Here is a 24,806-nt window from a genome sequence, read left to right as displayed (position 1 = left end):
AGGGAAGAAGTTCATTTCTTCTGATAAGGGAACAATAAATTCTTTTTCTCTGAAAGATTTAGGTGTCCTGTGGCTGCTATCTCTCTGTGAGTCCTTTCTTTAAAAAAAAAGTATCTTACATAACATAGTTTCTATTTTAACATTTTTTATAGCCTAAAACTATATTTAACACACTACTTAAGAGAATTTATACAGCATTACTTTCTAACACAACACATATAATATTCATTTTAATATTTGCAAAAAGCCAATAATAAAATACATGCATTTTTCACAGGGTTATTTTATGAGATTCTGCAAGAAAGTGTTCAGATTGTCTCTGATTAGCTTTGAGTAACCTGTTCTTTCTAATTAAAATTGAACCAAATGAAATTAATATATCGACCTGCGATCCCACGGGACAGCCCTCAATATTGTTTTGTCTACAAGAACTAAATAGAAAGAAGATAAAACAATTCACTTCTTTTCTATCCCTCCAGTCTTCACTTCTGCCTGAAATGGCCAAGGAAAATTCCCCATCACTAGCTGAAGTTGTAAAACTAGTTGCAGAGCAGCAGCAGTCACAGGCATCAGACATAGAAAAAAGCAAAGCAGTTCTTTTCCAATTGCAGGTAATAAACCTTGTTTAGAGTAGTTAAATAAATTATTTTTCATTTGATGAAGAAGTATTTTCTTGAACAAGAGAAGCTGGTGGTACTTAATGGATGAGTGCATTCAATTGTAAGACAGCTCTTCTGTTCCTGTGTGTGGCACTTAGGCTCAGCCAAAACTGTGGGTGTGTATTGTTGTTTGTAAGGCCACAAGCTAAGTCTTCATTACAGCAGGTGAAACATTGGTTTGTTACTTGGAAAAAAAACAAACCAAAAATAATGGGCTGAACCTACAAAGTGAACGCACAACAACTAAATGCAACGTTATAGCTTTTTGATTTTTTTTAAAAAATAATAATCTCCTAAGAAATTGTGGAAGAAGGATTTTGAAAATTAATTTTTTTTCAGATTTTCACCACACTGTATAATTTTTTTTCTTAGCATCATTTTTGACACATAATACTTTTTTTCCCCCCTTATGTTTGAACTGAGTCCTAAGTAGTCATTAAGTACTGGTATTATTCAGTACTATTTTGTAGAACACTGGGCATGTGTAGTTTTTGTGAAGACTCTGTGATCATTTCTTTGGTCTTTTATTAAGCTTTCAATTATTGTGTAACCTTCAAGATCAAATTTCTATTGAGAAACTTACTTTTAAGTCTGAGAAAAGATGATTCCAGTCGACATTTTTGGTCATGGAAGAATGCAAATGGAAGTAGTAGAGTTCCAATTATAACATCTGTGCATAGCTCTACAACTGAAATAATTTATGTTTGAAATTTTGCACAAAAATAACATTTCTGAAGTAGCAGTGAAATCTTATATTTTTAGGAAATTCAGTGGACTGGCCACACTTTACAAGAAGCTTTGTCCTGTATCCCAAAATATATTCTGATGATGCTTCAACAATAATTTGTGATGTTACAATTTAAAAACATGTATCTGTATTAAAACAGACCCAGAGAACTTTAAAGCCCTAGGTAATGACAGGTCCTTTCCAGCCTTGATGATTCTGTCATTTCTTATGATGGTTTGAAGTACTACTTCCTGGTTTTGTTCTCTTCTTGTCAGTGAGATGATGTAGAGGCTTTTTAGGACTAGATAGATATTTCTTTCTGGGTTTGAAAATAGCTGTGATTAATTCAACTCCCAGCTGCTACTGTGATGAAGTCAGGATTCTTCCTCAGTTGAATGGTCTATTTAAACTCCATCACCTGATACACCCCTCTATGTGTCTGTGTAGGTTTTCAAGGGATTTTTGGCATCTTTAGTTATTTTTAGTCTGATTAGGACTTCACTAGATCTAAGCAAACATTAGATATTTACATATATATATCTATCTTGAAACGGTGAGGTATTTAAAAGTGAGTTCAAAGGTATCTTATTTAATATTTTAGACTCAATCTAAGGGGAGAAGACTAAGATAGTATTCTTACATTGTGCCTCTAAGATGATGATATTAAGAAATATAAGTCTAATTATCTTCCATTCATACCACATTAGAAAAGTGAAAAAAAGGCTGTTGAATAAATATAAATTACAGTGTTTAACTAGACACTTCATATCTTCCTCCAAAAAAAATTCTTAAATGAACACTGAAATATTTTACAGGCAAAGTGGCAGGAACTAGAAAAAGAATTGAATTCTGTTCTGTTAGAAACAAAGACAACAGAAAGGAGATACATCTGCAAGATGATGCCATAGAAGTGACAAAATATCACTGTGAAAATCTGGAGGCCCAAGTCAGAGCCCTGTATTCTGAAAATTTAAAATTGAGGTGTGATGCAGAAACAATACAAGAGGAGTTTGAGATGAAACTTGCACGAAATAATGAATATCGGGAAAAAATAAAGGATCATAAACATCTCTTTTGGGAGATGGAAAGTAAATTGCCGATTATGATTGAACTTGATGAAAAGAAAGCGGTTGTGGAAGAATTAAAGGCAAAGAAGGAGGAGTTAATATGTGATCTGCAGAATCCAGAAGGATCTGTTATAAAACAAGTGCAGGTACAATACTTCCTTTTTGATTCTTTCCTTTTATGTGAAATAATTTTGATATCGTTCATATAATTTCATTATTTTGTCTAATGTTTATGGTTCATGAGGGACTGAGTACAAGGGAATATAGGTAATTCATAATGATGCATTAATTGGAAAAATTTTTACTTCAATATCCAGTTAAAAATATGAGTATTGTTATCTGTGTAATATTGTTAAAAATGTTTATACTTTTATGTGTATTTGAATTAACTCAAATATGAAAATATTACACAACTGTAAGTTAAGCTTTATCATTGGATAAATTTACATGGACACTTTTCAGAATTCTGTGGAAGATTGCCATATTGTTACATGTTTCAGGTAAGAACACAATAGTCTTTAAACTTTACTGTCAACAAAATAAATTTGAGCTGTTTGCCAACAGGAGGTAGATTTGATGAGATGGTGACAGAAATAAGAAGAGAGAAAAAACATGTTGGGTATTCTAATCTAACACTATTGATTTTACTTGACCGAATTACAATTTTTACTAATAACAACTACACAGAATTTTTCACCATGGAATTTTGCCAATATATGGACAAACACAAGTATGAAGTCGAAAGGGGATCACAGATTTAAATTTGATGTAACTTTCATTATTGAAAATTTGATGGTATTCTATTAATGTAAGTTGATGAAAATTTGTTTGTACAACAGATCTTTCAATACTGATAAAGACTAATTAATATTGTATTTTCCTATGAGAAAGAGAAATATATCTAAAATATTACACTGTTCTTCCATTTTGCAGTTAACTGGACTTTAAATAAAGACCAGCAAATTGAGCTCAAAGTCCCCTATTGTTGTAGTTCTTATATTTCAGATCAAGAGTATAGATTCTTACAGGTGTTGAACCATGTGATAAAATATTTAATAGTTAATTTTTAATTACCAATCCTAAATTATTATAATTTTAATTAGTATTAATAGGTTTATTGTGAAACTGTTTATTATAGACCTTTATCTCATCTCCATTAACTGAGACTGTTTAGATGAGACAATTTTAATAAGTATATTAGATGAACTGTGCAACATTTCAGGGAGTGGATTTCTGTATCTTGACTTACATCTGCAGGAAGAAATCACACTTTTAAAAAGTGAAGTCACAACATTGAAAGATTTGATCAATAAAAAAAGAGATCTGCTGGAAGAAGAGAAAAAAAAGCATGCTAAGCTTAGGAAGGAAATTGAGGTGAGTCATTGGGATAAAATTTAATTGCAGTTCTCTGATGGAATGTAGATAATGCAAATGAAGTTTGAAGGACTTTATACAGCAGTGCTGGCTATACATTGTTCAAGTATATGCAGTAATGATGCCATCTTAAATTCTGGGTACTGATAGTCTTTCTAAAATTCAGAGCTTTAATTGTGAAGAACACTTTTTTCTGAAGTCTTTTGAGAAGGACTTCATATGTGAACTTTTGGATTCCTGAAAAAAGAGAGGTCACTGAATGGTAGTAAAGCAAATGCACATTTTAAAATTTCTGTGATACTTCTGAAATACTTTACATTTCACTGGTGACTTGATTTTTAATGAGTTGATAACTCATCAGTGGAAGAATCAAATGCACCAGGAAACTTCCTATGAATCTCCCTAATTTAAGCTGACATTAAATTAGGAATAACACAACAACTCTTAATTAGCTGACAAGATAAAATTCTGATCAATAGTTAAAAGCTTCTCTTTTAAGTAATTGAACTATATTTTTCATTTTGTTCCTTACTAAAATACCCTTAGAAAATTTTTAATTTGGAAGTTTCATACCATTTATCTTGTCAGTTTAAATAAATGGCACAAAATTTAATGAGCAAAGCTTAATTACATAAAGATTAAGTGATTTAAGGTTAGGTCTATTGCCCTTTGTAAAATGTAGGAGGAAGAAAGAATCATTTTTTTCATGTGACAGTGAACAGAGAGAATTTTTAACCTGAAATGTAAAACACAGCTGCTTTAGAATAGATCTGCTAGTCAGCATTTGAGAAAATTTTTATTACCAAGGCAACATCCTCTTAAGAAAATTCTCTAAATCCAAAGTTAAATTAGGTAGCCTAAAAATAATGTTCTGTTATCACAATAAATTTAATTAAATAGAGAAGGTTAATCTTCACTTTTGTTCTTCAGTTGTTTGCATTATATGTTCTTTCTGTCTCAGAAGGAAATAGGTTCAAACCCAAAGCCTTTCAGGGTATTATTTTCTATTAAGAACTCTCCTGAAAACAGTCCAATTTTTAATACAAGAACTGACAGTGGATAGACAGACACATTTATACCCAGCAGTCCTCGGCACAACTTGGGAAAGAATACTCAAGTCAAGCACAGGAATAAAGTGAGATACTAGGCACATGGAAGAGGTTTTATTGAGCTGCAGTGGTGGAATTCAGCTACAGACTGCTGGCACTTGGTGTAATTGTTTGGAGCATCCAAAGGAGGGCAGCTAAGGTGGGCCTGGAGGGGAAGCCATAGGAGGAGCATCTGAGGTCACTTGGTCTTGTTCAGCCTGGAGGAGAGGAAATGAGCAGAGGCCTCATTGTAGTTAGAGCTTGCTTCTGAGGGGGAAAGTAGGGGCAGGCACTGATCTCTGCTCTGTGATGACAGTGACAGTATCTGAGGGACTGGCCTGAAGTTGTGTCAGGGAGGTTCAGGTTGGACATTAGGAAAAGGTTCTTAACCCAGAGAGTGGTTGGACACTGGAACAGCCTCCCTAGGGAAGTGGTCACAGCATCAAGCCTTCACAGAGTTCAGGAAGCATTTGGATAATGCTCTCAGACACATGGTGCGACACTTGGGAATGTCCTGTGCAGGGCCATGAGTTGGACTTGATGGTCCTGATGGTCCTTTCCAACTCAGCATATTCTGTGACTCTTAAAGCAGCCTGTGAACCTTTTTTTATTCTCTTTCCTGAGCACTAGTCCCATCACTCATTTCTTGAAAAGCAGATCCTGTTCCCAGCATTGGACAGGGTTGTCAGCAATTAATCAGGGTGGTTATCTGTGCAAGGTCAAGGCTTGAGTCATAAGGATAATTCAAGATATCCACAAATAATAGAAAATTTTTTGTTATGTAAAAGTAATTTAAGAAATCCCTACCCAAAAGACTGTCTATTCCCCTGCTGTCCTCTTTCCCCAGTGCCAGTGTGTGACTGTATTAGTCTTGGCAGATACTTGCCTATCCTGTCCTTAAACAACCCTAGTGGTGGAGATACCCTGAGTGCCCAGACAATTTTTTTCTAATGTTTGACTTTCATGTACACAAGATCCAATAAAAAGCACAATGTTGTCCCTTCCCTGTCTCCAGTAATCATATTAGTGCTCCCTCCCTCAGCAGATGTGCCAGACTGTTCCCAATAATGATGCTAGAGAGGCATTTCTAAAAAAAGCAGATAACATTGATCATAGATGTTTCAGTGTTGTACAATGCAGTCCTAGTGATGCAGATGCCCCAAGCACTCGTTCAGAGGAGTGAATCTGACAGCATCCCTCAAAAAGTTGCAAACAATTACAGTGGTGAGTGAGGTAACATGAAGGCAATGAGGTAACATGAGGTAACAAGCCATCACCAATAAAATAAGGCAGTTTATAGAACACCAGTGAGGCAGTTTCCTAGTTATTTGTGAAATTCAGGCAGTGAGATTTGCAGGAAGTCACCGACAGTGCTGTGGGTTCTGATGCAGCTGTACATCATCATGTGCATGTGAAATACAATGTAATAAAGCTTCAATATGTCGACACAAGAGTAATTATACACTACCACTCATATGCCATTTAAACTAAGGTAAGTAAGCCCAAATTTCATTCATGCCCATTATTTCCATTTTTATTACAGTGTTTCATTCTTTTAACACTTCAGTGTTAAAAGAGTGTTTCATTCTTTTAACACTTCAGAATGCAAATTTACTTCTCCACATAAAGCAGCAATGAGGGCAGAATTGACAGTCCTGCATTGCCGCAGTATTGCCTAAGAAAAATGTGCCATTTTAAATGCAGTGCAGCTACAAAGGTGCTACTACAGTCAGCAAGGTTACCTCATTTATATTCCCATTTATACCCAAACATGCTTGTCAAAGAATGAAAATTTCTTCTTTCTCACCTCTCATTTTGGAGCCTTGAATCTTCCACATGCAAAGCCTTGCCAGAGATGCTGCATGCTGTCCTTGGGTGGTATTAACTTAGGTAAATTTTAAACATCTACAGAGCAGATATCAACACTGACCTCCACACTTACGGTCTTAGTAGGACAGAGCTTTTCTTTCCTTAATGGGAAAGAGAGGCATGATTCATGTCCTAAATCAGATATCTGAAATAAGTCAGATGAATACTTGAGAGCCACGCAGGACTGGAGCAGGGGCTGAATTAAAAGGGGCTTCTGGCATGAGCGGCAAACAGAGGCGTGGCACGGCACTTTGCGAGGCAATTCATGCAGGCAGGACAAGCAGGCAGGGTTGCAGGTTTTCTTGGTAGTAAGATTTACTGTGTGCTGTTTGCAGTGTTTCTGTTGGTTGGTAGGCTTTGGAATTTCTGCTAGTAATGGTTTGTATGCAATCCAAGACTGCAGTTAGTACAAGTGTATGTAATCAAATAGAACCCTCCAAAAAGGATGTGTCTGTCCAGACCCATTCCTGAGCTGAACTCACCTCTGTAAATAGTTTTACTGGAAGGAATTTCTGAAGGTTTTTTTTTCCTTTTTAGGTACAGAATAAGAGATATGATGCTATATTAAAACGTTTGCATTGCCAACTGAACAAAGTCCAATCAAATAAAAGACAATGGCACTGGAACATTCAGCAGTTGGAGAAGAAGGCTGCAGAACTAAGAAAATGTCTTGGAGTAGCAGAGTTACAAAACATCATGTAACAAATTTAACAAAGAATAGAATGCACGTAATCTTTTCCAGGCAGTGTTTGTTTTTTCTGGAAATGCTAGAAATCTTAAATAGCCTGATAACTGGGCCAGGCCTCAGTGTTTTATTTCTTTTTAAAGTTTTTCTCTCTTTCATTTGTGGCCTAAACTAATAGCCACAATAATGAGTTAGCTGTTCAGGAATAACTTAGTTGTTCAGGAAGAAAGTTAGTGACACTTTCAGGTGTTTTCAAAATATATGTCAGTTTTATCTAAAAAGTTATTTAAAAGTCAACCAAACAAGATTTGGGAAGTTCCTTTATACTTCATTTGGTCTCCGGTTGTTGGGATATATGCTGCTTTTCCTACAGAGAAATTAATATTGGTATGTATTTGCACTCCTGAGACACCAAAGTTCTTTTATCTTTTATCCACATCCCTTTTTATTGCAACTTGTTAAGGAGCTCTGAAAGCTTAATGGCCTGTATTTTGCTGTGTGGGAAACTCATATAGAAGATATTACAGTATGCCAGGATGTGTTAGAATGGGGGCCAAAGGCTGTCCAGTTGTGAAAGGCTTTAGAACAAGTACGCTCCAAACTGGACTTCAAATCGTCCGACTTCAACTGGTCTAATAGATGTTAGCAAAGAGGAGTGAGTAGGTACTACATCTGAGCAGCTTGTAAAATGGAACAACTCACTCTCACTCTCAAGAAACAGGAATGCATTATATATTGATGATAGAGGAATTTATTGTCTGGAAGATTTTAACTAATATCTAACATCTAAGTGCTTAGTGATCTAAGATGACTCAACATAAATGACAATGTATTAAAAATTCTTGTTAAAACAGTAGTGAACAGTAGCCATTTTCCTTTACTTTCTTTTTTATTTTTATATTGCTTGGGACTTGAAGAATTTACACTTAAGGGAGTTGTTCTGCTTGAACATAACTTGTAATGTTTATCTGTTCTATGAAAGTAGCTTTTTATTTAAGGTGTTGTCTTGAATAATTTAGATTTACCTTTACTCATGAATATAAAATGAAGACTTGACTATTTACTGTGAAAAATGTTAAGCTGCTTATATATTGTTATCTTAGGAAAGCAAGGATTAAAATGTAGTACCATTATTACCTTCATACATTCATATATATTTACATTTCCCTTAATCTGTTATTTCACTTAATATAAAGTTATTTTAAGCAATATCCTGATTCATTAAGGCTCTCTCTCAACATTGGCAATCTCTCAAGGCTTCTTTGCTCAGTCTTTTTCCTTTGCAATAATATGAACGAGGCTGCTTTCATTACAGCAATAAAGTAGAAATAAAAACCTTAATAACCAAATCTATAGTAATAGTATGTCCTGAATATTGAGTCTTATTGAGTATGTAGTGCAAACCTGTAACATTACAATTGTTTATCCCTACACAGAGCAAAATAGCATCCATTTTATGCATGTGTGTCTTCTAGAAAGGGTCCAGCTCTGAAAAGTTGGAGAATTTACTGTGTTATTGTTAGTTTCAGTGATTAACTGCTGCTCTTTTATTTTGCATGATTGCTAGTTTCAGTTTATTCATCCATCAAGTGAAATGATTGTATTTTATATCATGTACAATGATATAAGTAAAAAATACCGATGTTCTGTCTTCTCGATGGGTTAAATAGTTCAAGCCTTTTAAAGCTATTGATTATCAGATCTGACCAACAGCTTTAGTTTAATGCATCCCCCCCAAAGTGGTACAACATCCAACATTTTCAGGGTCTTAAAATGATGTACCCTTAAGTATGCCTTTTACCACTGATATTATCTTGTTTTTATTTTTAGTTTCTCATTAGTTCTGCTCCAGAACATCAAAGTATGTTTTGTATCTTACTTCAAGTAAATTCACTTTGACAGCTATTACCATGGCCTAATATCACAGTTTAGCCTTGCATTTATTACCAGTTGAAAACAACTATAGCAAACAATCCAAACCATCTAATGTAACAACAATATCACACCTTTGTTTTTCTTTCTGACCAATGAAGATACCTGGGAATTAGGGTGGTTTCTGCATTATCAACACATGTACAGAATGACTCACTCTTCTCAAATAAATACCTTGGACTTACATCTTCCTTGTTCCTTTTCATAAATCTCAGTAATTTCTGGTATCTCAAATTACTTCTGTGGTTCTTTGTCCATGTTTTGAAATTGTTTAATGTAATTTAACAGGGGTGCATACAAGGGCTGTGTATAGTACTCCCTTTACTGCTACATGTGGAGGAAATGTTCCCTTCTATACAAACACCTTCCTATCATCCAAGATCTAAGTTGTCTTATACTCCTTCTTGCTCTTTGCAAGAGAGCCCATGTTTTTTTCCTACTGGGACCCTTGACCCCTTCATGGGATCTCAGTTACCAAAGGTAGCTTTTCTTCAGTGTAAAACTTGCTTTTTCAGTATACATACTTGACCTGTAGCTACATTTTGTGGCAGTAAGGCTGAGAAACTAAAGTGTACTTTAATTTCCAAAGCTCACTCCATTCATATGGGGACACAGCTAAACCATGCAACAGTTCTTTCTGGCCTGCACAGATGAGTTTCTTTGTAAAACCAGGATGTGAATTGGAAGGAATCACAAATGACCAAAGATCTTTTTTGATAGAGAATTCAGCTATTACCAGGGAATCCCCAGTAGTTACTAGAGTATTTGAGACACAACTTAGTCTATCTCAACATGTATATTGAAAATACATGTTTTATTGCACTATGCATGCACTGATTGTTGTTGTCGTCCCACATCACTGTCCTAGTTAAATGCCTCAATTATAATCTCTCATCCTACATAGACACATCATTTGTGTGCTTAACTCTGCCTTAAAACATGAGTTCATTAATTTTTAATTTTGGAAGCTTTGTCCTCAGTTTCCAACAGACTTCTTCTTTAGCCAGTGACTACACCTGAAATCTGTATTCAGTGCTAAACACCACATTTTAGAGGATCAAACACATTTTGTGCACTTGCATTAAACAGAACTTTATATAGCAAACTACTTATATATTTTCCCAGGTGCAACATCTCAAATTTAACATTCAGAAAATAAATATATGGAAGGTACAAACATTTTACTAAGGAATTACAGTTAATTGGGAGAAAACCTCATATGGAGAAAAAAAGTCAGCTGAAACAAGGAAATAAAAATTACTACCTTTTCTAAACTATTCTCTACAACAAACGAAAAAAAGAGAAATTATGTAGCTTTTTATAACAATGTCTAGTTTCAACAAATCCTGGCAACCTCCTGAGGCATAATTTTCTTGGTACAACATTAAACAGTAGCAGTTTGATTTCAGAGCATTTTTCTCCCCTTAGCAAGCGAGCACAGACAATAGGAAAATGGTTTATTATTTTTGGGAAATAATTTAGTGAATGAACTTTGTATTCTTATTACATGAAGCTCTCTCAGCTCCTGTTGGAACCAAATTGTGCTGCCAAACCCATATCAGTCATTTTTGAGGATGGTTCTGGGGTTAGGGGAAGAATTTCAGGCTTCAGTGCTCTGCAGAGAATGGCAAGAGGAGTCACTGCCCACTCTAAACAGCAAATCAGCAATGAGCAGTGGGCATGTAAATAGCTAAGCGTGGGAAAACTTGCCAACCAACGAGTCCTACCCACCACCTAGGAAAACTTTAAAGCACAGGAAGCTGGATTTATTCCAACAATATAGTGTCAATGAATAGGACAATACTGGGGGAATTCCACACTTGACAGGGAAAATACACAGCTGTTGAATCACTCATGACTTGCAGCAAATGTAGTGCTGTATGATAAAGGGAGGTATTTCCCCATGCTCTAAGCCAGTGCTCCACAGGAAACTCTTTAATGTGACTCAACAACCTCAGGTGCTGGAAGCAGAGGAAATGTGTCAGATAATGCAGACATACCTGCTAAAGCCACTGCTCTCATCAAGGCTGCACCAGATAAACAACATAAAAACAGAACAACAGAGGAGGGAAGGAAGGTTGGGGGTGGACACCAGTGCTGTGCCCCTTTTCCTCTCCAACAGTTTGCTTTGTCCATCAGAAGAGTCACTTGCAGAACTTGTGCGTGAGTGTGACGGGAAATAGTGCACGATATTCTACCATAGTTCTTACACGATGCTTCAGAGAAGAATCATGGCCACGTCATGCGTTGATGGTACATCATGCTGATGAGGGTGGGGAAATAAACAAATTTCAGAACTCTTAGCTGATTTTCTGAAATGCATGAATATATCGTTACCAAAGTAATTATTAGATCCTTTGTTAAAATGCAACTGTAGCATGTAGCTTTGGGTCATGTGGAGGCAGTGGCTTTTTGAGGAACTGCCTTAAAAGTGTAGTGAGGCACTTGCACAGATTGCCTATAGAGGTGGTGGATGCCCCATCCCTGAAACCTTTTACGGTCAGGTTGGGCTGGGCTTAGAGCAACTGGATCTAGTTGAAGATATCCCTGCTTATTCCAGGGGTTTTGGATTAGATGGCCTTTAAAAATCCATTATAAGCCAAACCATTCTATGTTTCTGTGAAAGCAAACAGAAGAGACAGCTTTACCAAGTCAATAAATATAATTCTTGTTGAAAATGGTTGCTGCAATAATGAGCAAATGACAATGTTCTGTGTTGAACAGGGATTTCTCCTGTTCGAAATCATATGAGTTCTTTCTACCTTTTTCAGTAGCTTTTTAATTTAAATAGTTCAATGTTTGTACAGAATTCAGAAAATTGCCTCTAAATCTTTCCAAGAGCAGCAAGCTTCTTATCCTCTCATTTTGTTATAAATACCATATAGCATATATTCATACTTATTGACTGTCACTTATTGACATAAAGGCTTCGATGTTTTTCTGTTATCTTCGCGTTGTATTAGTTAACGCAATCTATCATTTGCAGTGATTTCAGCAGACTTTTCTGGGGTGGAACAAGCACCGGCATTTGAAACGCAGCTGCTGCTTCCCCGTGCTGGCACTGTAGTCCAATAGTTCCCTCCAGTGGTGAAACGTCTTCTTACATGGCAAAGGCGCCTTTCATCCTCCGTTTTTGAAGGTCAATCCTTATCGTGAGAAGCGTTAACATTTCTACAGAACATGATGCATAATCCTAAATGCTGTTTTTTTTCCTAAAAGTGAAGGATGAAAAGGAGATGCTGTGCATTCCAACTTTTACAACAACTGGAGGACTCAATGTACTCATTCTTAATTTTTGATCTGCTTTTTAATCTCAGATCTTCTGTTTTAATTTTAGTTATAATGAATAGTCCACTAAAAATGGAAGGAATGCACATTTTTTTTTCTTATAAAATAACGAAAAATACTTGGTTTTGTCTACTACAAATTTTTCCTTAGGTCACTATCTTCTTCTTAGTAAGAATTATTCTAAGATCCTTGTCTCTCCACTCTTTGATGAAGAATATATTTCAGAATTATCAGATCAGACTCACAGCTGACTAAAAGCAATGGCAGTTGATAGTTACAGATTTACAACACATTATGTAAACCTGTGTTTTCAGGCTTTTTAAATAACTCTGCCTGGACTGAATCTTGTGGCCTGAAACTGCAGTTCTGTTTCAAGGTCAGTGTTCTGGAAAGCTGAAACATAAGGTATGAATGTCAGTGCTCGAGGCTCCCAATATATTTGACAAGAGAAAGGCATCCTGCAGCTGATTCAGCTCTTGCATGCCTTATGGCAGAGTCTGGCTCTTCCCAAGCACTTCAAAGGAATCCTAGTGCAACTATCCTTAAATTAAAAGACTCAATTAAATACCTATTTCATGTTATATAAGCCCAGAAACAGCACAGATGGGTTGTTGTTTACACATATTTAAAGGTTTATTTTATAGCTGCTGGCTATGGAGAAAGGGACAGCTTTGGTGGGGGATTTTAAGGGGAGAAGGAGGACAATTTCAGGATAACCACCATGTAATGACTGACTTTTAGATTTTTTTCTCTTTTTGAGTTTTGGCACAGAATTCTAATCTATTGAATCCTGACTTTATAACATTCCTATAAAATGTACACTAATAGAACAGTGGCCTTCTCAATCCCCTTGGATAAAAGCTATCTGAGGCTCTTGATTAAAATTTTAACCTTGAGCTTTGTCATATCTGTCATATTTACTAAAGGATTTGAATGCCCTGCCTCAGGTCCAGTACTAATACATTATCTATTTTTTTTTGCATCTCCACTAAAATTATTACCATCTCTTAAATTATGAGTTCATATTGTTGCTAAGACTTCTTTAATTTCTAGTGCATTTATTTTGGGTTAACTGGTACAGTTGGGAAAGCAAGCAAGTATTTTTGCAGAAGAGAGCTTGGGTATCTCAAGTTTTTTCCTGGTTATATCTGATGGTTCTTCCTTTTTAGTCATGGAAGGAAAGAAATACTTATAGGGATGCTTCATCTGAACTGCTTTACATGGTTGCTTTAGGATGACAGGAATTGTGCCCCAAAAAGTCCCTCTCAGTTGACAGTAAAGAAGTGAAGGAGTGAAGTGTCACTAGCTCAGATGTAAATAACTATTATTCTGATGTCTAAAGTAAGGTAAGATGAATCCAAGCCTCAAATTCTTAAGCCATCACAGCCACAAAATCACTGTTAGTAAAGGCTCTTTATTGTCTTATTGCTGGCCATATATTTTCCTTTGCATTTCTAGCTTTCCCTATTGATTTCCTGGGCTGCAAGCGTCTCATTTCTATATTACGTTCAATAATGTAACAATTCAATGTTGTCCTGCTTTCCCTGTTTCCTGCTCCCTGGGGAGCAGTGGGAGGTGCATTTAACAGCCTTTTCTATTTGCAGTGAAGCAGAGTAGGCTTTTGGCTAAAGGTTTTCGCTTTCATGGTGGAGTACTCTCCTTTTTAGCTCTTTTCAGTTTCTGTCATAGAACTCCCATTTTTCTTTTTCTTTTCTTTTTATCTGCTTTTCTTCAGACTCACAATTTTCATCAGCTATGAAAAATAGCCATTTTGCAGCATCAGCTAATGTTCAGGGGAATCACCTTGCCTATCTTGGACACCTATTTAGAATTTAGTAACTCACACTGTGGTGGTGCCTTGCTCTTTGCATTGACTACAGAGGGGATCTGGATGGGAAGAAATCTACCTCTTGGATAGCTAACATGAGGTAAGATGAGACTTCCTAGGGCTCTAAGATGGGTGGCATGTTGCCTTCAAGCACGTTGGCTCTGTTGCCTGAAGAAAGAGTCCAGGGCAAATAGTTCTAAACTCATGGTAGATGACTAAAATTACATGACATAAATCCCATCTATTATCTCCAGTTATCCCTGACTGACTCCAGGCCAGGAATTAATGTAGCTCTATCCATCGTAGTGAGACCATAATTGAGTTACTCTGCACTGAGAGCAATAATACTTTCTGTGTTAAAGGATAGCAAGAAATAATTTTAGAAACTCTAATAAGTTGTATGACCTCCATGCTACATTTCTGAAATTGAATTCTCCCATGGCAAGACAATTGCTCCCCCGCAGTCTGCCTCTCACTGCAGACAAGTCATAAGAAATAATTCAGCTATGGTTTCATGGTCTATAAAGAATTTCCCTCCTTCCCACTCTGCTGTATTCTCTTCATGTCTTCTATTTTGTAGAACATTCACAATTATTTTCTGAATTATCAGGATATACAGACAGGTTAGCAGTGTCTTTGTAGTACTACCACTGCGTCATTCACTACTTCACCTCTTGCCCTTAACAAATTTTGTCTAAAGGTCTTTAGCATTTCAGTCACGTCTCACAAGTTGTTAATAATACTTGCATCAGTGAAAATTTCCAGAGTCTTCTTTGCCATCTGGACTTTTAAAATTAGTACCTAATGACCAGAAAAACTTTGAGCTGCTGGTTGGAAACAAATGTTTACAAGTATAGCAGAGGAATGTGCCTGGGAGACAGGCACAGGCTGCAATGAGTAGAAGCCATAGAAATTGGGGGGAGTGGGGAAACAGTAGCACATAGGTTTGTATCCATTTTATACTACAGAGCCTGTAGTGGAACATGAGGTTCCTAAGTCTGAAAAATCCTCAGTGGTCAGCTGATAGGCTTGTCTTGCTCCAGCTGCTGGAGAACAGTAATAGCCCTGTCCTGGTCTGTTAACTCATGTGACAGGGACCCATGCAAAAGATCTGAAGGATTGATCCTGTTGTTAACTCCACAAATGTCAGAAGAATCTCACAAGGTTACTCTTTTTAAACTGACTCTTTGAACTAAGCTATTTGTTTGATGCTCAGTTTTCCATGGAACTTCTTTCTCTTCTTCATGGCGCCTCCCAGTGCTTCCTCACAGGGTGCAGTAGCTGCTTAAATTCTTTAAGGCACTAAGTACAGCAGCTGGAGAGGTAGCACCTAGATCCCATTGCAGCTCAACACAACAGCTACTCCTTCACTCTGTGATCTAATGGCTCAAGTGTGTTCAGCACCATAGGACCCAAACTTTTTCTGTCTTCTGCACTAGAAAAGAAATGTCTTGAAAGTCCCAAGTGAAAGAGAGTTTTCTTGTTAATGTTCTGTGTTGTGCTGCAGGCTCTCTAAGGTATTCTGTTATTCTGCAGTGTGTATAGCAGTTCCTAAACTTCCAATATCCTCGAGATCTGGTTTTACATTCATTTGAGAATTTGAGTTTTGGTGAGCTTCCCATAATAGCAGCAGAGTTCTATGGCTGAACTTGGAATCCTACCCAGAGTGAGGTTTCTCACAGAAGCATGTGGAGAAGAAATTCATCCCAGTTCACTTATGTAATTCCCTGGTCTGCATCTGAGGGAAGCTGTGTGCAGAGAAGATTTTATTTTCTAGATAGGAAAAAATAATTTTTCAACAGGTTGTTTGCATTAGTGTACATAACCCCTCCCTGAATTGCTGGAAAATGTTGTTTCTATAGCCATACCCGTTTCAATGAACTTCTCCTTCATAATTATTCAATTATTCATTCTGCTGCTCAAGAAAACCAGCATAACAATGATTTAACACAGCAGCGCGAGCAATTAGCACTCACAAAACAACAAAGAAACACCTCACTACTCAAAAGGGGATCAAAGTGTGAAATCACAAGTAACTCATTACAAAAGTAAATCATTACAATAACACCACTTCAGATCTTAATAGCAATCAAAGTTTTTTGGTGGATTTGACTCCTTTCCTTCAATACCTAAAAAGAAGCTACAAAGGATGCTTATTCCATTTTAAGAAATGTAGTAATTAAGAATTTCAAAGCTTTTCTGGTTTTCTGTTGAAAGTAGGATCTAATAGATCAGTTGCTGAATCACTGCAGCTTTTGTGTAGTCTAAACCCTCTCACTTCAGTAAGTTGGAGTCTGGAGTCGAAGAAGGAACCATATGTTGGCAGTTACACCTGTAGGGTGTTTATCTGTCACTTTGAAAACTTAATCTAACTCACTTTGCCTTCATATTGCCCAAGCAGCTGCAGATGGCTTTCTTTCCATTAGAATGGCTTTGAATTCTCTGCTTCTCTCGTAAGTACTTGCTTGCTTTATTTTGTTTTTGTCTTCATGATTTTATTACTAGATGGTAGTAGAAGAGATTTTGACTACTTTTTATGTTATTGGCACCAGAGACTTCCTAACTATGCTTACTTAGACCTTTGAGAGTGCTAATTTTCTCATAAAAAGGAGTATTAAACTTTCTTTAGTGTCCATCCCAAATGCTTTAATTTTCTGATACCATTTAGTATAGTATTATTTGCTTTTAATACTTGCATGTAGAAAACAATGTACATTGGGAAACAAACAATACAAAAGCTGTCATAAAAGCATAAAAGAGCAGCTGATCAGAGAAACAGCAATGCAACATTGTTTTTAGAAGCCATGGAACACAAGAAGAGCTGACATATTGTTATGCTAACATTTTTAATTAATGATGTATAGAAGGTCAAGTATGAATGAGAAAGAGAAGATCTCAAATAGAAAACATGTGCTAGTATACTAAATATAGAAGTTTAAATATGTGCAATAGAAAAGGTGAGAATTCTGATTAAATGTTTGATTGGAAATATATTGGTTGAGTTTCTTTTCTCTCCTGAATGGAAAATGAGGCATATTTGTGAGGGATAACAAAAGGGAAACGTTGGCCATTGAGACCAAATTACCAGTGTGAAATATGTGCCCACTTTATTTCTTCCTCAGTCGTCTTTGGAGAGTAGCTGGGGACAAGTTTCTTTAACCTGAGGGTTCCTTTGAATCTATAGCCAAGTGGGAGCACTCCTTCAGTGGGGATTTAGCAGTCATGAAAGCGAATGGTCTGTTTCACAGCCATTAAGCCTTTCATTTCTGCAGATGTGCCTAGTAAACTCCAGCTGGGAATGACACACCAGTGTGGTTCTTTAGTGATGGGATTCCAAGTAATTCGTCTCCCTGCACAGCCTGCACTTGATGTTGTGTCAGCTGATCAGCCCCTTCTTTGCCCACATGGCAAAGAGACTTTCCATAGTGGAATGGGCAGCAGGGCAGGAGACCTCCAGCGAAGGATTCACCCTCTCCTCAAGTGTCTGTTGGTGAAATTAATTGCTCTAAGAAAGCAGAATTGCCCTGCAGTGGTGTCCTTCACCAGAGTTTTTTGGTGGTGTTGGAGATGCCACAGCAAATCCTTTCTTCCTGTGTTTGGGACAGAGGTGGTGACATTCAGAAAAGTCAAGGCAAACAGTTGCTTTTGAATTTCAAATTACCTTTTCTGTTGAGGTACTCCACAGCATTTTCCATGACAATCTCCTATATTTAGAAATACACAGCTCCATCAAAAATGAAAGTATAGAACTTGGCCCTCTAGAGGGTGATTTTTTCCATGTGATATAATTAAACAGATCCACATGGACAGTAAAATTCCTTTTAGGCACCTGTGGCATTATACTGCTTCCATTCAATAAACATTTTGCTTGTTTTGCTGCATGTTAAATGGCTGATCTGTAATGAGTAATTTTGTTTCATTTTAATGAAAAAACAGAAAAATTCTTAAAAAACACAGAAAACGTATCAACTTCACTCAAAAGTGAAATGCAGACAGAATCTTTGTTATGCTATTGTACATCCCCTAAAGCAGTATAATCATGGTCATTTACTGTCCCAGAGCCTAGAAAATATGGCAGAGACATTACAGAAGACAAAGCCACAATTGTTACTGCAAAATTACTAAGATTACTACTAAGATTTGTAGTCAGTAGTGTCTGGAGAAGAAGAAAACCTGAAAGCTGAAGTCTTACATAGTATAAAGACTATAATCTGGCGCCATTTTTTAAACTGGGACAGTTTGAAGTAATAGGTCTCAAACTTTTCCGCTGTTTCCAGCATGCTCCTGATTTCTCTTCCAGTTTTAACTGCAGTCTTTTATTCCTGCTCCTGGCTGTGAATCCTGCTTTTGCAATGAAACTTCTGTTGCAGTCACAGCCTCTACTGAGCTCTAATTCCTTGTTTATGAGCCACTGTAGTTTTCTCCTAGTGTATTATTTTGCACATTCTGCTTTCCTTCATTTATAACTATCACCAGCCATTTTAAGAAAGCTGAGAAAATGCATTAGGAATTACAAAACTTATGTAAAATAATTGTCACTTGACACTGTAAGAAGTACAAATCTTTTGGTCTGTAAGATGTCTGCTGAGTCCAAGCTGCCTCACAACATTCTGCAGCAAATTTGGTCAGCACAGTTGAAGAAAAGGGATTGTCTGCACTGAAGTGATTGCTGTTTCCACTTCCTTTGTTATCGTTCCCGTATCTGTAGCTCTTTGACATGGCAAGTCACTGCTGAGAGAGAAGTGCGAAGTGCCTGTCAGCTGATGGCCCAGCATCAAAACAGACCAATTAGCAACATCCCCATCTGCTGCCTGGGCTCATGCTTGTTCCCAGCCTGTTCTGGGAGCCAGGAATTGAGCTGGAAGCTGTGGCTTTTGTGCACAGCAGCAAGTGGCCAATTTCTTCAAGGCTACATGTTGTCCAAAGAAATTCTTACTGGAGCTGGAGAATGGAAGTATTACCAGCACCTTTCCTATAGGAACTTGTCCTTTTCTCTTAAGAGGTCACCACAGACTAGCCAGGGGCTGTTTTAGACAGCGGGTTGGAGTTAGTGGAAAAAAGAGAGCTTCTACCCTTGCACATCCCTTGTACTGGGACAGAAACTGCCGTCTGTGGTGGAAGGAATCAATGTGCTGAACATCCTCTTCATTAGGTTAAACCCTTACAGTAATCCGACACTGATGAAAACTGGACAGGGAGACTAATGAAAGCCTTATCCTGTATCTAGCAGGATATCAAATCCTTAGAACTTTGGATTTATGATACAGGGGCCATCAGCTACTGGGTAAACTAAACTGAGAAAATATTTGCACACACTGACATGAAAATAGAGTCTGCTAGAGCAGGTTTGCCTGCTAATCACAAAATGTATACCACTTCTATTGTCATAAGCTTCTTTGTGGCCCCCCCAGTTACTCCTTTTTATAAGTCATGACTACACATGTGGCAATAGAGTTTTTAACCTTTGTTTTGTGATTTTACATTTCAGAAGCCTCTCATCTTAAGAGCTGTCTGAAAGGCTTGCACGGCAACTCCAGTGTTCCCAGTCCTTTCAAGCACAACTCTAAAATGGAGTTGCATTGCCTGAAATTCCTGTATGTGTCTGCCAAAACTCCTGCTCCTGAGGACTATATCAAAATCCTGCCTTGAAGTCCAGGAGTGGAGATGGGACTCTGCAGTGAGAGTTGTCTGGGTATCTTTGTCCTTCTGATTCTCAGGTGGTTAGAGTATGGTGCTAAAGTGCCAAGGTTGTGGGCTTGATCCCTATATGGGCCATTCACTTAGGAGTTCGACTTGAGTTGGTCCGTGTGGGTCCATTCCCTTCCAACTCAGAATACTCTGTGAAATCTACATCTGTGTCAAGAGATGGCTTCCAACCTCTTATATTTTTAAAATTTAAAATCACTCCATGAGGCATGGGTGAACATGATCTTCATTGGCCGGAGATAAAGCTGAAGCCCAAGAACCTGTAACTTGCTCTGATGTGGGTTCCATTTGTAGCAATAAAAGCCCTGATAACCTGCATTCCCATCCTTTCCTGCTTATCTGTTTCTTACTGGGTGGAAACGATCATAACAAACATATTTTATGACAAGTCAAACTGAAGCAGAGCACATTCATGTGGATTTGCATCTGTTGGATCTGTGTTATATCTAAAAAGAACTTTCGTTCATGCTTTTTCCTCCAAAAGGGCACTAACAGCCACTCTGCTTTTTTGTGAAGCACTTAACATAATTGTATATTTTTGCAACTGTTTCCCCTTTGCCAGATACTGTGATTGCACTGGTCTATTTTTCCTAGGAAATCAGACTAAAATAGCTCTTCAGCCAATTTTGCTTTTTCAAGCAAATTATCCAGATACATTAAAAGAAGCAATGAAAATAATATCCCTGGCAGTTCCTTTATACAGTGAGTCCAGTTTGACCCCAGAGGAGATGACAAGACTGCTTAGTGTACCTAACAGTAGAACATGTCACAGTTCATGTGGTTTTATGAGGCATAAGCCAGAGAGTCAAATCTTGCTCCTGGTGTCAATCAGGAAAAATATTGAACTGTAAGAAAGAGATTGACCCATAACATCTTTGTCTGTCTGCATACTTCTTCTGTCAGGGCTGTTTACATTTTCTACTTTGTTTAATAGCAGGAAGTGGAGTGGGCGGAAGGGAAAAAACCCATCACGATTGGCTGTTCTTTTTCTAACAGATGATTAATTAGGAGGGATTGGAGAACATCTCTTCTTCTCTCTGAGGAGCCTCATCCCTGATTTGTCCTCTGGGATGGCTGCATCTGGTTCAGCTTAGCTGTATCTATCTTCAGTATCGACCCTTAATCCAGTTTCGCATGTCTGCTGGAATCCTGCCTTTTCTCCCTTGCTTGCATCTTGCAATTTTTCTTTCTCCTCCTACTCTTATTTCATTTTAGGCTTGTTTGCTTTATGGAAACTCCTGTAAATCATTCCAAGATCCAAGAAGAATGCTAGCTACAGTCAGTTGGGCTTGATTCCTTTGGTGTTTTAATGCTACTTGCAGTAGCTATACTGCACAATCAAACTGTGACACTGATCAAAAGCAAAAGAGAGCCAGTAGATGGCACCATTCATTATATTATAGAAGATTCACAACCAAAGCTTGGAGGGTTTTCCCCCCTTAAACCTGGCTGTCAGTAAAACATAAATCAACCCTCCATTTTCAGAGATGTTACTTACAAGCTTAGTAGAGACCTCATTTTATATCCTTTCCCAAAGCTTCCTGGGAAGGACTTGGTGACAATGCCTTAAATGGAAAAAGATTTTAGAAACAATAATGGAACTAGAGGTCAATAGGATACAGCCCAGGGGAGCTTTCTTCTGTTTTGTTCTTAAAACACACCCCATTGCTGCTTTACTTTCTTCATTCTATTAAATAACAGATTTACTTTGAGATGTATCTCTAAACCCAATAACTTCAGAAAAGAATCAAGCAATGGTCAATTACAAACATGGTTTAGCTGTTCTGTAATAATGAATAGCTGTATTTTATTACAACATATAGCAGCTGTCATCTAGGGCTCTCAGAGTTCTTCAGAGCACTAATGAACTGTGCCTTGCAACACCTCTGCCGGATAGGGAATAGTAATTCCCCAGGAGTCCCACTGACCTCAGTGGCTGCTTGCATGGTCCTGTGTGACAGAGAAAGACATACTCATGTGAGTAAAGAATACAGAAGCAGGAGTAAGCAGTGCAATATATTTTATGCCATTTCAAGTATTTAGTTTTCCCCCCCCAAAAAAAAAAAAAGAGAGTAAAGGAAGTAGTTTTGCCTTTCAGGAGTTAGCCTCTGCAGCCTTTTTGGTGAGGGATCAGACTGCTTGTTTAAAGGTTAGCTCCAAGTTTTCAGTTGATAGTGCATGTACTTTGTGTGCTTCAAAGACAGATTAAGTGACTTCAGCATCATTTACTATTAAAGGTTAAAAGCTGTTGCTCTTTCTAATCTCCTGCTGCAGAGCCAATGTAATTTTAATACCGTGTGCTGTAGAAAAGGAAAGAAATGCAATGCTGAAACATTTAAAAGGATATATTTTTCCATCTTTATTTTAAGTTATGAAAACTGGCCGCAAAAAGCTAGTAAGTGTTTCCAATCAATGATAGTTTCCTGGCATCAAAAGATTCTGAAAATGAAATGAAATATCCAGCAGGAAAAAAGCCCCTACACACCAAGAGGAGAAGACAAAGAAAAAGAGAACAACTTGGATTTTCTATATTTATCTCTGTGTTATGTGTATCCGCTTCACTGGGTTGTCAATTTTAATTGGACTGCAACCTACTGTAGTTGGCTTCACACTGGTTCAATTAAAAAAATCCTGTTGCTACTTTTCTTCCATATTACTCATAAATAGGAGTATTGTAGGAGTAATAATGTTAACCCCAGTGTCCTGGCAGAATGCCAGCTTAGGTAATTATATTCTGCCCATGGAAATTTCAGTTGCCGATTCAGCTGAATATATTAGTCTTTATTTTCCATTCCCAATCATCACATTTCATAGCACTGCTGTGTATTGCTGAAGAGCAACCCTACCTGTGGCTGCATTATAGTGACGGCTGAACTAAGGAAAAAAAATCAGAATCTCTCCTCCTAGTAAAAATCTAGACTATTTACAACATCAAATTGCAATGTTGGGGTGAGAGTTGCTTGAATTAAGGATTATTTAATGGAAGTATGCATGGAAAATGTGGATGGACTGTACAGATAGTTAATGGCTTGTAGAAACTTTGAATAGTGATGTGGCTATGACAAAGAACAGTGGAAGGATTTTATAGTCTCACTTAGGGAGATCTTTTCAGGCAAGGTAGGTCAGGCTGAGTCTTGGACTTGAAGAGTGGACTAGTTTGGGAAAAATAATCCTTTCACAGCCCATCTGATGGGATTGCACAAGGACTACTTATCACATGAGGCAAAAAGAAGAGGGACAATTGAGGAAAAAAAGGTGATAGTGACCTCAGAGAAGAGTGTCTGGACATAGTAACTTTATACATAATTTTCTGCAAATGTGTCACTATGAACAGTTTAAGAAAAAATGCAACAACAAACTTTCCTCCTCTATCTCCCAAGAACAAAAATCAAGACTAGCCTACTAAAATTGAATCTTGCAGAATGCTTACTTTTGTCTGTTTCGCAAATTAGCCGTAGCGTTGTTGAAAAAACAGATATTTGCCCACAAAATAACCAGTGCATACTTAACTCAGTATTTATTGACATTAACATGAGAAAAATTGAATAAATCTGTGCTTTGAGTACACCCCCTTCCCTCTGATAGGGCAATAATATCTGGATAAGAATAAAGAACAAGAATTATGCCTACTTGGAGTGATTACTAAATAGAAAGAACAAATAAGTAGAACAGTGATAAAGTATAGTACGCATTCATGAGATCAGCAGCAAAGAGACAGAATAAAGGTCAAAATACCAATCTTCTCTTTTGAAAAAACTGTGAAGCCAGGGAGGTGTGTTCTGATTCAAAAGGCAGAGAGGTATTTTAATTTGCAGAATTTTGATGATGATTTAGCACCTACCTGTGACTTGTGTCTTGGGGACATTTACAGCTTACAAATATTCTTAGTTTTTGCTTCATTAGCTAGGAAATGGAAACTGCCTTTTTGTATTTGTCAGTCTGCTATTTAGCTTGTATTATCCACACTGTCTCTCTACCTGAGTTTACTGAGCTAATATAGTGTTGCTTTGTGAACTGTTGTCATATTTTTTCCTGTGGGATTATAAAGACCTCGTTCAGCAGACTTTTCCTTATCTAAGTCAGAGTGATAATTCTGAGAAGCCTCTTTGAGTTAACTAAAGTTTCAGTGGAACTGGCCACAGGGTGGAAAATCATCTACGTGACCAATGATGTGAGCTTTGGCCCAAATATCCTGCTTCCCATACGTGGTGGTTTTGAATTCTCCTAGATTTAATTTTTCACACTTAGGAGAGGAACACAGTTGTTTTCATTTCCTGATAGTGACTGGAAGATGAAAACCAAGCTTCAGGGCCAGTGGCAGTTCCCAGGACTGGCAGCATTAGCTCACGTAGCCGATCATACGGCGGTGATGCAATCCGTTAGCATACGGTACACGGGGAGCTGTCAGGTCTGTAGCAATCCAATTAACTTACATGGTTTCTAAAGCTAGATGATTTGAGGAAGCTTAAAACAGAGTTAACACTGTGCTGGCTCAACGGCTGTGTCAATTATCTGGTTGGACGTGCTTGTAACTCTGCCTGCTGAAGCATGTAGAGATTTTTTCCTCCCCTTCTTCCCTGAAG

General features: G+C 37.4%; 1 protein-coding gene across 1 annotated transcript; it reads left to right on the top strand.

Moving 5' to 3' along the window:
• Window positions 1-497: 497 nt before the first annotated feature.
• On the top strand, window positions 498-7,486 carry CCDC122 (coiled-coil domain containing 122). Its single transcript, XM_036380547.2, is given in 5 exon segments — window positions 498-611; window positions 2,202-2,262; window positions 2,265-2,599; window positions 3,711-3,827; window positions 7,322-7,486. Coding segments are annotated over 5 exon segments (792 nt in total).
• The last annotated feature ends 17,320 nt before the right edge of the window (window positions 7,487-24,806 follow it).

This window comes from Molothrus ater, chromosome 2 (assembly GCF_012460135.2).
Source record: "Molothrus ater isolate BHLD 08-10-18 breed brown headed cowbird chromosome 2, BPBGC_Mater_1.1, whole genome shotgun sequence".
Taxonomy (NCBI): domain Eukaryota; kingdom Metazoa; phylum Chordata; class Aves; order Passeriformes; family Icteridae; genus Molothrus; species Molothrus ater.
The sequence above is the reverse complement of the archived record's forward strand: the minus strand, read 5'-3'. Positions and strand labels throughout refer to the sequence as shown.